The 12,111-nt window shown below is 42.0% G+C and overlaps 1 protein-coding gene across 3 annotated transcripts in view; it reads right to left on the bottom strand.

Annotated features, from left to right (window-relative positions):
• Positions 1–3,132: 3,132 nt before the first annotated feature.
• TUBA8 (tubulin alpha 8) overlaps positions 3,133–12,111 on the bottom strand; it is a 20,172-nt gene continuing 11,193 nt past the window's right edge. For 2 of the 3 annotated variants that reach the window (XM_006752821.2, XM_015558530.1), the window contains exons 2-5: positions 8,244–8,466; positions 6,685–6,833; positions 5,666–6,346; positions 3,133–3,445 (exon numbers count right to left, since the gene is read on the bottom strand). In XM_006752821.2, the coding sequence (XP_006752884.1) occupies positions 3,152–3,445; positions 5,666–6,346; positions 6,685–6,833; positions 8,244–8,466 (1,347 nt within the window). In that variant the 3' untranslated portion in view covers positions 3,133–3,151. The remainder of the gene's footprint in view (positions 3,446–5,665; positions 6,347–6,684; positions 6,834–8,243; positions 8,467–12,111) is intronic. The other variant, XM_006752822.2, reaches the window with a different exon arrangement.

Here is a 12,111-nt window from a genome sequence, read left to right as displayed (position 1 = left end):
GGTATGCAGGAGGTAGCCAATTTATGATTCTCTTTTATCAATGATGTTTCTATCTCCCTCTCCCTTCCTTTCTCTGAAATGAATAAAAACATATTAAAAAAAACTATAAAAAAAACCTTTATCTTATTTTCTCTTTTGAATGGATAAGGGCTTTGGGAAGGATAATTTAGATGGTCATACACATACACACACACACATTATTGATTTTAGAGAGATAAAATAAGGGAAGGAGGGGAAGGGAGGGAGGGGAGGAAGGGGAGAGAGAAAGGGAGAGAGGGAGGGAGGGGAAAAGAGGAAGGAAGGAAGGAAGGAAGGAAGGAAGGGAGGGAGGAAGGAAGAAAAGAAGGAAAGAAAGAAATTGAACTGTTAATTTGTAAAACTCCCAATAAAGAAATATACTAGCCCAGTTGTTTCACTGTAGATCTGCCAAATACAATAAAAATATATTAAAAAATAAAAATAAAAGGTTAAAAAAGAAGGAAAGGAAGGAAGGGAGGAAGGAAGGAAGGAAGGAAGGAAGGAAGGAAGGAAGGAAGGAAGGGAGGGAGGAAGGAAGAAAAGAAGGAAAGAAAGAAATTGAACTGTTAATTTGTAAAACTCCCAATAAAGAAATATACTAGCCCAGTTGTTTCACTGTAGAATTCTGCCAAATGTTTTAAGAATTAACATTAATTGTACACTTTGAGAAATAGGAGAGAGACCACTTCCCACCTCATTTTATAAGACCGGTATTATCTTGATACCAAATCAGACACAGTACAAATAAAACTGCAGACCAACATCCCTCATGAATATATATGCAAAATTCTTCACAAAATATTAGCAAATAGAATTCAGCAATGTATAAGAAGAATTCTACACCTTGACCAAGTATGGTTTTATTCCAGTAATCAAAGACTGGTTCCCTTTCAAAAATCAATTTAATCCACCATTTCATTCTATTTTTCTCAGGGCTTCCAAAGAATATCGAATAGAAACATTTAGGAAAAATCAACAATTAATAAGGTATCCATTTAATGGATATGGACCTACTATGGGCCCAACCCTGGATATCTTACTAGTAGTTTAGTAGTCTTGATATTTTCTAAAATCCTGTTAGAGCTGTCAACTTCAGAGAAGAGATGCAATAACTTGTCCTCCCCTATGTAAATGATATACACTTTTGGTTTCCCCCCATCCATCATTTTATGAGGCAGTAAGTGTAGGGTAGACAAGAGAATAGAGTTGGTGGTCCATTTCTTAAACAAATTCTCTAAATCTCAGGTTTTTCATTTGTAAAATGAGAATATCCATTTGAGACTGTTGGGAGGATTAGAGATAAGGTATGTATGTATATAAACTATAGTCGATATTCTACTTAAAACCTTTCAAGGCTTCTGTGTATACTAGTACTTGTTCCCACATATGTGTTTTTGCCCTATGGGCAGCATCCTCTGATTCCAGAACTCCCCATGATGGCTCTTGTCTTCATTCAGGTCCCCATGAGGCCTTTTCTGACAACCCAATACAAAAGAGTACAATAGAACCTTGGTTCTCAAATTTAATTTGTTCCAGAAGGCTGTTGGAGAAGCAATTTGTTTGAAAACCGAATCATTTTTTCCCATTAGAAATCATGTAAATTGAATTAATTTGTACCAGACCCCCAAATGATTCCTTCTTTTAACCTTTCTTATATACATGTCTAATGCACTATTTAATCTATAAATAAATACTTTAAAAAGGACATGAAATGTAAATGAACATTTAACAAAAAAGGAAATGAAATGTACAGTAAAAATAAATATTTAAAATAAGTAGCAACAAAAGCAAAATAACCCATGAAAATACTCACAGCACAATTTCCTGAGATGTTTATAATGTGAGGTTTAGTGGTAAACTGACTCATACTCATGCATTATCTCCTTTGTTTGTCACCTGAGAGACTTGTGACTGATCATACAGGCATCAGCATAAAAGGGTTGTCAGATTGAGAAGCGAATTGTTCAAGATGAGAGATAGTCAAGAACTGAGGTTTGACTGTATTCCCCCAGGCACTTCGTACCACTGTTGGTTTACTTGACATCACTTAACACTATCTGAAATTTTCTCATTCCTTCCTTTGTGTGATTATGCGGGCAGGAGATGTGTCTGTCTTGTTTCTCACTGATTCACCAGTTCTTAAATAGTGTCACTCCCTTCCCAATGCCCAGATCTTTTCTTTCCCTTTTTTATATTTTATTGATTTTTTACAGAGAGGAAGGGAGAGAGACAGAGAGTTAGAAACATCGACCAGCTGCCTCCTGCACATCTCCTACTGAAGATGTGCCCGCAACCCAGGTACATGCCCTTGACCGGAATCGAACACGGGACCTTTCAGACTGCAGGCCGACGATCTTTCCACTGAGCCAAACTGGTTTCGGCTGATCAATGTTTCTAACTCTCTATCCTTCTCTCTTCCTCTCTGTAAAGGATCAATAAAATATTTTTTTTTATTAAAGAAAGTCTATAAAGAGGAAACTGAAAAGTCGGAACTTACTGGGGGAGTTGACTGAAGGCAATAGCCCCTGCCTTGATCTTTCCAAACAAGTCTGTATACACACGAGCCCCCAGGTGTTTACTGGAATCTTTATGCTTAATCTTTAGATGTCCTTGCTTAAAGGACACTACAGATGCATGACTTCTCAAGGATACTTACCTTGCTGATAGTATCTATTAGTTAATTTTAGTTCAAGTTGTTGTTACAATAAAAGCCTAAGGAGACAGGTGAATGGGGCTGTTTGGTTTCTCTAGCCAGGCACTCCCTTAGCCCTCTCTTTCACAGAAATATGTGTCAGAGTAATCATTCATCTGTCGCTCAGGGTCTGCTGGTCAGCCCTGGCAATAACCTAATCCAGAATTCAAAATCCTGATCAGACCTCACCACACGTGTAAGTGGACTTCACCTTAACCCAGAGACAATGACTCTCATTTTCTGTAATGACACAAAGCTGCTTTTACCCAAGGGAGGATCTGATGCAGCACAGCATCCATTTTCAGCCCAGTCATTCCACATGTACTGGTGACAGAGATTAGGCTGGAGCTGGGAGTGTCATCTATGACTCTTAGAATAGTTACATGTGCTTAGAGTGGAGCAGCAAAAATAAAGAGGCACAGTCATGAGGAACATGTATATTTAAAATTCCTCCCCTTCATTTTCTTCTTCAAATGAATCAGTCCCCACTTCTTCATAATCCTTCTCTAGGGCAGCTAGGTCCTCCCTGGCTTCAGAAAATTCTCCTTCTTCCATTCCCTCTCCAACATACCAATGGACAAATGCCCGCTTGGCGTACATGAGGTCAAACTTGTGGTCAAGGCGGGCCCAGGCCTCGGCAATTGCTGTGGTGTTGCTCAACATGCAGACAGCCCGCTGGACTTTGGCCAGGTCCCCTCCTGGCACCACAGTAGGTGGCTGGTAGTTAATGCCCACCTGGAGAACAGAGAAAGAGGAGAAACAACAAAAGAAGATGCAGAGTAGCCAAAGGGTGACTTGAGATGAGGCAACTTCATCACATGGTGTGGGAGCAGGACTCAGGCACAGGCATGAGAGTGGGACTATAGGGCTAGCAGTGAAAAGAGGGGAGCAGAAGGTTGGGAAGGTTGTTTAAAAGGTCATAGAGAAATTCCAGAGCAATAAATAAAAAGATCCAATAGGCCTGGCAATGGAATTAGTGTTAATCAAGCCTTGTGTCTCTAAGAAATGGAGCTTTTTAGAAGAAAAGCAAGGACTCCAAACAAAGAAAGTTAGTTTAAAACTCTTGCCTGGACAAGCCTACTTCTCAATTCTGGTAGCACGGCAGGGTCCACCAACAAATCCGGCTCAATCTTATGGTGGGGCTACTATGCTAGAAATCTTTCTTTTCCTCACATACATATCAAACCAAAGCCAAGCCTAGGAACTGCAGAAAGCTGGGCGAAATCTAAAGTGACAAACTGTGATAATACTTATGGACTAAGATTCATGTTGCCACCCAAAAAATACCTCTTCCTACCCAGACTACCATGTATTAATTGCCAATCTCTTCAATTCATAGCTTTAAAATAAATACATGGCTTCTTGAGAGACAGAGGTGGGAGTGGCAGCAGGCTATACAGCTAAGGTAGTTAACCCATTAAATGGACTCACAAAGGTGAATCCTCTTAGATAAAAGTGGTATCTTGGTGATAAAGGTGATGCTAAGACAGAAGTAAATACCAAAAATAAGAATGGGAAGGGCAATGAATATGAATTCAGCCACATTACATAATTTGCTAGATCTGGCCCTAACCAGCAAAAACTTGTTGCCTAGAGCTAACTCTCTTTTTTTGAACAATAGTATTCCTTGACCTAAATCAAGTAGACATAAACACCCTTGAGAAGGATGAAAGAGGAGGAAGTTCAACAACTTTCCCACAGCCTGTGCTTTTCTGAAAAGCAGATCAAGTTGATGGCATTACCTTATCTTTCTGGACATGACCCCAAAGCTTCAGTTTAAAATAAAGGAGAGAATGGGAGAGGTCTCCCTTTTGTTAATTTCCCCACCACCCTCACATCTCATTTTTTCTACCTTCTTCTTATTATTAGCATTTTTTATTGTTTCCATTTGAAAGGGGGGGGGGGACTGCATTTTTTGAAGAGTGTGACTCTTTTCATAAGAATAACCAGAACTTACACATAAAATAGGCAGAATCTAGAAAAAAAGATTATGTATGTAGCAATGAGGAAGAATGTTACAATTCCTTACTCAGCAGATCAGCTAGGTCAGAGCTTCATAGATAAAATAGATCAGCCAAGAGGCTGGCACATAGTGCCTTGTTTTTGTAAATCCCACCAAGGAAAAACTGAGACATGTTTATCACTGTCTCCAGTCCAGTGCTCAGTAAACCTCTGAATTATTAAAGGCCTGGGCAGTACAAATTAATAGAAATGGTGGTAGTTATTTTGCTGGTGGAATCTCTTTAAAGACCATGGAACACAGGACAAAGTGATCAACCAGTTCACATGTTTAGAGCCAGCTGCATGCCCTGCTAGTGCAAGTCAAACGGTGGCTTTATCACTATTCAGTGTTTAACTAGCACTTTATCCAGGGGTCTTCCCTGAATATTCCACATTTCCCCAAGAATATTTAATTTTTCACAATAAATTAGGAGGACACATCTTTTGTTAAGAGGAGGGAATTTCACCTCTTTGGCAACTTGAATAATTTGGTTATCTCCATTTTCTAATACATTGTCAGATTACAACTACCTCTACTCCTTCATCCTGTTCATATCATTTGCCCACACATGTTCTTTCTAGCCTGTCCACTCCTCCCTATAAAAGAAATACTCTTTTCTGCCTGACCTGTGAGATGCTTACAGATCTTAGGGTAGGAGCTGTAGAAGTCTTCTCCCTATTGCAATAGTGCCCCTCCTGTTCTTTTACTAATCCTTTCTAATAAATTCCCCCCTTACCTGTATAAATTAAATGAGTGAGTGAATGAATGAATTTAATTCATGGTATAGTTGGCTTAAGCCCCTCTTCCCATATCATTCCAATAAAGCCTGAAGTGTCCATGGAATTGTATATCTGTCCAAGACTCTGGAGTTTATACATCCTTCTCCCCAATCCTTGGTAATCTACCTCTGCTTCTCTAGTTGTCTAACTCCTCCCTATGTCATCAGCTCTCACCTTGAAGCCAGTGGGACACCAGTCTACAAACTGGATGGTCCTCTTGGTTTTGATGGCAGCAATAGCAACATTCACATCTTTGGGCACCACATCCCCACGGTAGAGCATGCAGCAGGCCATGTACTTGCCATGTCTTGGGTCACACTTCACCATCTGGCTATTGGGCTCAAAGCAGGAGCTGGTTATCTCAGCCACAGAGAGTTGTTCATGATAGGCTTTCTCAGCAGAGATGATGGGTGCATAGGTGACCAGTGGGAAGTGAATGCGGGGGTAGGGCACAAGGTTGGTCTGGAACTCAGTGAGGTCCACATTGAGGGCCCCATCAAAGCGGAGAGAGGCAGTGATGGAGGATACAATCTGGCTGATAAGGCGGTTGAGGTTGGTATAGGTGGGGCGCTCAATGTCTAGGTTCCTGCGGCAGATGTCATAGATGGCTTCATTATCTACCATGAAAGCACAATCTGAATGTTCCAGTGTGGTGTGGGTGGTTAAGATGGAGTTATAGGGCTCGACCACTGCAGTGGAGACCTGGGGGGCTGGGTAGATAGCAAACTCTAGCTTGGACTTCTTGCCATAATCCAGGGAGAGGCGTTCCATCAGTAGAGAAGTGAAGCCAGAGCCAGTGCCCCCACCAAAACTATGGAAGATCAGGAAGCCCTGCAAGCCAGAGCAGGCATCTGTCTTGGGAGAGTAAAACATGAGAAGAAAACATGAAGACAAGTTTCTAGGAATACCCTAATGTGAACAAAGGCAGGCAATCCTTCTGTCTGCCCCACTACATCCCTCAACATTTTTACATGGGTGAAATCAAAGCAGCCTTTCAGTTTAGAAAAGGGGTTATAGTGGTCATTAGTCTCAAAACTGTCTGATCCCCAAAAGTTCAGCACCACTGTATTACACTCTGTGAATCTATGAAATCTCTATCCTATAGCCTAGGGTCATATGCCTCTACCTATTCTTCTCAGAGAGGTATGAGTCTCTAAACCTATCCACCTTAGCCTGCCCTTATTAACACTTACCAGCTTCCTTATGCGGTCCAGTACCAGGTCGATGCTCTCCTTGCCCACTGTGTAGTGGCCCCGGGCATAGTTGTTAGCTGCATCCTCCTTTCCTGTGATCAGCTGCTCTGGATGGAAGAGCTGGCGGTAGGTTCCTGCCCGAACCTCATCTACCAAGAGAGGAGGACCATCAGGTCTTACTATCTCCTTTCCCATTAGAATATCATATAATACCCTTCTGGGTTGTCACTTCCCTACTGTAAAACTCTACAAAGGTGAATCCAGGCAACCTTGTAACAAACGTGAAAAAGGCTAAGTCTAAAGTGACATAGGCACTAAAAGAACCAGAAGCCAGTGACTCCAGCAGGTGATGAGAAGTCTGCTGCTCTCCTGGCTGCAACTTAAAAAAGCCTTAACTTTACAAAGCTCACTGAACAGAAAGGTTGACTGCCACTCCTTCCATCTACCTTGATCCCTCAAGGCTTCCCCCTTATTTTTTCTTTCATGCTGCAAAGTTATCTCAAAATTTAACCTGATTTCACTTGCATTAAAATGTTCTAGAGACACAGAGAAAGATTCAGGATGATCTGCCCAGTTCCTAGTCTCTCCCGGGAATAGTCCCCCATCACCTCCAACTCAAGGTGATAATAATATATATCAGGCATTAGAGATACTTTAGAATGAAAGGTTCTAGAGGAGCAGGAGCCCTGGAAAGGCTGTCAAGAGCACTCTGCTCACCTCTAAGGGTCCACATGAAATGGGCACATAGCCAATTAGAGGCATCAGGTCCAAACTACACCCCTTCTTCTCTTCAGGGGTCTTCTACTCCCCTAGAGAAAGCATCCATTTGCATGGTTGCCTGTGAGGGTAATCTGCACTTTTTGTATTTGTACAAAGTTCTCAAAGGCAGAAGTACCGGGAGTTAGCTGTGCCTAGAAATTAGTGGTCAGGTGTTATAGACATTTGCCCAGACATCCCTATGAAACTTATCCATCCCTTGATTGTTGACTCAGCTTGGAGCTGAGGAAGTCCAGAACCAGGGAAGTGGTGCTTGAGGGGGTGAACTCAAGGAGAGACCTGAATTTCTGTTTTCTAACATTCAAATGAAGTTCAAGCTTCTATAGCCACCTCTGGTAATGAGAAAAATGCCTGCTATTATTCCATTTTGTGTGTCAGACACTGCAAGCTTATATCAAACCCGTGTGAATAGGTTGAAATTATTATAGAATCGGAAACCTTGAGAAATTGGCTATTTGGGGCCTTCCTATAATACCTAAAATCATTTGTATTTTTTAGCCTTAGTGTAAACAATTTTGACAATTTAATCTGTCTCCACCGGTTTAAGCAGAGAGCATTTTATTTGCAATTAGAGCTGTGATGGGAGAGCAAAGAGTCCTGGTTCCTAGTGTCAGTTCCCCAATTATGGACAATTCAAGGAGCTGACAGACATCATGGAGAGCAGAAGGGTTCTAGCTGAGCCATTCCCACCTTCCAGTTAAAGTTTCTGCTTTGTTAGACTCATGGACAAAGCCTCACAGTCTCATGTTGCTTTCTATGGGAGGGTCCTAGTCCATACTCACCTACGACAGTAGGTTCCAGGTCTACCATGACAGCCCGGGGCACATGCTTCCCATTGCCAGTCTCACTAAAAAAGGTGGTGAATGAGTCATCATCATTGATCTTGCTGGCCTGGGCACCAAAGGTGCCATCTGCCTGAATGCCGTGTTCCAAGCAGAAGAGCTCCCAGCAGGCATTGCCAATCTGAACTCCTGCTTGACCCACATGGACTGATATGCATTCCCTCTGTGGGGAGAGTACAGAATCACGGTCAGAGAGCCCTAGGACCTAGCCATGTCTCTGTCCTGTATCTCCCACATCTGAGGACATGTCTCTCCTGGCATTCACCTCACAGACTGTCTATCCCCCCAGCCATGCCACTCCCAGAACCAGGGTCTGAGGTCTCAGGTGTCTGAGGGCCATTGCAGGGGACTAAGAATTTGCTCTGACGAATCACCATTTTGTGGTTTGCTCTAAAGGTTGCTTTCCAAGGTTAATTCTTTATAGCAAGAAAAGGAAAAAGGGGACAGCTGCACCAAAGAAACAAGGGACTAATTCTAAAACATGAGACTTCTGTGCTGATGAAGGAGGTCAAAGATCGAACCAGTGATAACAGCAAAAATTACCCCTAAATTCACTACCATACACAGTGGTAACATTCATATCTGTGCCCAGACCCTGACTTTCCTAGACAGCAGGCACACACATGCATGCACACACACAGAATCTCAAAATATCATAGAGCGGATAAACATTCATGGAAGGAGTATACTTTGGATGTATCGTGGGTACAATTAGTATTCTGATCACAAACATAGGAATAAAAAAGGGTTGGTCCTTAAAGAGTCTGGACAGAAACTCTGGCATCAAAGACTCTAGGCCTGCGCTGTCCACTGCAGTGGCTCCAGTCACTATGACTGTTGAGAACCTGAAATGCAGCTCATCCAAACTGACATTATAAATGTCAAACATACACTGGGTTTCAAAACTTATTATTAAAAAGAAGGCAAAATAGCTCATTCATAATTTTTATATTAATTTCATGTTAAAATTTGTTGGGTATCTTAATTCATTGTATTTTATTTTATTTCTAAATAAAGGGTTGGTACATCAGCAAGGGATAATTGGGAATATATAAATTAGACTCTTCCTGAACTCTGAGAAGTTAAAAAATTTCTTTGTAGCCACCACAACCTATTTCCTTGCCTATGTCTGGCCAAGTGTTAAATGAAGCTGATCTTTAGAGTGGTCTTACCTCTTACCTCTGTGTTACTTAGATGTGAAGCCACAATTACCTGATTGTCCTAGCACCAACAGCTTAGGAGGGTTTGTGGGGGATGAGGGGGGTGAGAATGAGTGTGTGAGTATGTGAATGTGTATGAATAGAAACCAACCATGGGGTTTTTCTGGGAGGAGGGCTTCATTTCCCCTACCACAACCCACCCACCTGTGGGGAAGCAGTGACCAGAACAAGATGACTCTGTGCTTATGACTCCCACCAGAGCCCAGCAGGAAATCATGTGCTTGATCTGTGAGTTTCTATTCTTATCCATGACCGTACCTGGTATTTTCCATCTCTGGGTAACCCAAGCCAGACACAGAGCCTCCAGAGCACGTGGTTGGGCATGGAAACACATTGAGTACAGGTCAGAGTATAGGACTCCTGGAAACTTGGAATTTCTCTAGAGATGGGAGCAGAGCATCTACTCTGAGTAACATCTCAAAGGGTCAGAGATTATCAGGACTCATTGCTCCCTAATTAAATTTTCCAACTAAACACCAACTCTACACATGTCTCTGTGCCCTTGCCTTTGGTGAGGCTAGAGTACAGGTATTCACAGCAGCCAATAGATAACACAGCAAAGCTGGGACTACAACCTGGCTGCTTTTCCATGACCCTGGTGTCCAGGGTAAGGCTTCAGTCACAAAGTTGCCCACACTCCTGGGTTTGAATCTTGTTGTATTAATTATTTGCTATGTTGTGTGACCTTGGCTGAGTTACTTAACCTCCCCTTGTCTGAAAATAATAAGTTAGCCATGGTTATTGTTGTCATTTTTACCAACATCAATTTCATTATTCTACCCTATAGCTTTATTTTCCACCTGGAAGAGATACAATTAGAAAGATAGAGACTTCAGGCCCCCATTCCACTCTCTTTTATTGATAAGTCTATTTTTTGTCTTCACATTAGGACTCAATTTTGGCCTAAGAACAGCAGTGTACCACAACCCAGGAACTACCCACAACCAGCACATTATCGACCAAACTATATTTTCATAACCAGCATGCAGCCATACCTTCCTAAGGAGCTATCTGAAGCTGAAGGGATGTTGAAAAAGCCCAAAAGAAGCCTCATTCTTCATTCTAGGTGACCACATCCTCTGTGGTCCTGACCCTCAGCTTAAGGAGCCTTGCTCCCTCCCCATCATCACACTCCAATCATCCTCCAGGCTTGTCTGTGCAGCTGCTTGGTCTCTGGTCAGTCCTCCCTTCTGAAACTCCCTGGGCCTTTTTGACAAGATGCAGGGATATTTAAAGAAGGTGAAAGGTCATAGAGAAAGAGTAAAAAGATCTTAGGGACCTAAAAACCACAAACATAGTGATATTAATGTTTTTGGTCTCTTTTGATAGACTCTTTAGTCTTATACTAATAAATATGCTAGCTGTCACTGACAAAAATCTCTCTCTCTCTCTCTCTCTCTCTCTCTCTCTCTCTCTCTCACACACACACACACACACACACACACACACAGAAGAGTGTCAGCTAATCAATATAGAAGGAATAATATATGAAGAAATATTGCCAGGCCCTGGCTGGACAGCTCAGTTGGTTAAAGCGTTGACCCAATATGCCAAGATTGTGGGTTCAATTCTCAGTCAGGGCACATACAAGAAGCAACCAATGAATGCATAAATAAGTAGAACAACTCAGTTGGTGTGGCTCAACAGTTGAACATTGACCCATGATGAACCTAGAAGTCATGGTTCAATTCCAGGTCTGGGCACATGCCTGGGTTTCAGGCTTGATCCCAGGTAGGGGGTGTGCAGGACGCAGCCAAACGATGATTCTCTCTAATCATTAATGTTTCTATCTCTATATCCTTCTCCCTTCCTCTCTCTGAAATCAATAAAAATATATCTTTTAGCCAAAACCGGTTTGGCTCAGTGGATGGAGCGTAAGCCTGCGGACTAAAGGGTCCCGGGATCGATTCCAGTCAAGGGCATGTACCTGGGTTGCGGGCACATCCTCAGTGGGAGATGTGCAGGAGGCAGCTGGTCGATGTTTCTCTCTCATCGATGTTTCTGACTCTCTATCTCTCTCCCTTCCTCTCTGTAAAAAATCAATAAAATATATTTTTTAAAAAATATATCTTTTAAAAGTGAAACAACAAATCAATGTTTCTCTCTCCCTGCCTCTCTCTCTAAAATCAATCAGTAAACAAAAATTTTTAAATTAAAAAAGAAATATTGCCATATTACAAATGTTTCTAATTACATAATTGATTTGAACAAGGATGCCAACACCATGAAGTGAAAGGCTGTTAGGGAACTGGATATTCATAATGCTAAAGAATCACTTTTACTTACAGGTCACAAGGTGTAAAAGAAACCACAATGGGGAGAAAACCAAGATGGTGGCATAGGTAAACATGGAAATTGCTGCCTCGCACAACCACTTCAAAAATACAACTGAAAGACAAAACAGACACCATCCAGAACCACAGGAAGGCTGGCTGAGTGGAAATTCTACAACTAGAAGGAAAGAGAAAAGCACACTGAGACTCAGAGGAGGTGCAGAAGTAAAGTGCAGAGGTACGGAGGCGCACGCAGAAAGGGCTGGCAAAAGAGGACACGGTTGTATTTTTCAATCCAGAGGGAGACACACACTC

This window comes from Myotis davidii, unplaced genomic scaffold, assembly GCF_000327345.1.
Source record: "Myotis davidii unplaced genomic scaffold, ASM32734v1 scaffold1711, whole genome shotgun sequence".
Lineage (NCBI taxonomy): Eukaryota > Metazoa > Chordata > Mammalia > Chiroptera > Vespertilionidae > Myotis > Myotis davidii.
Note: the sequence above shows the minus strand (reverse complement) of the source record. Positions and strands in the feature narration are given on the sequence as shown.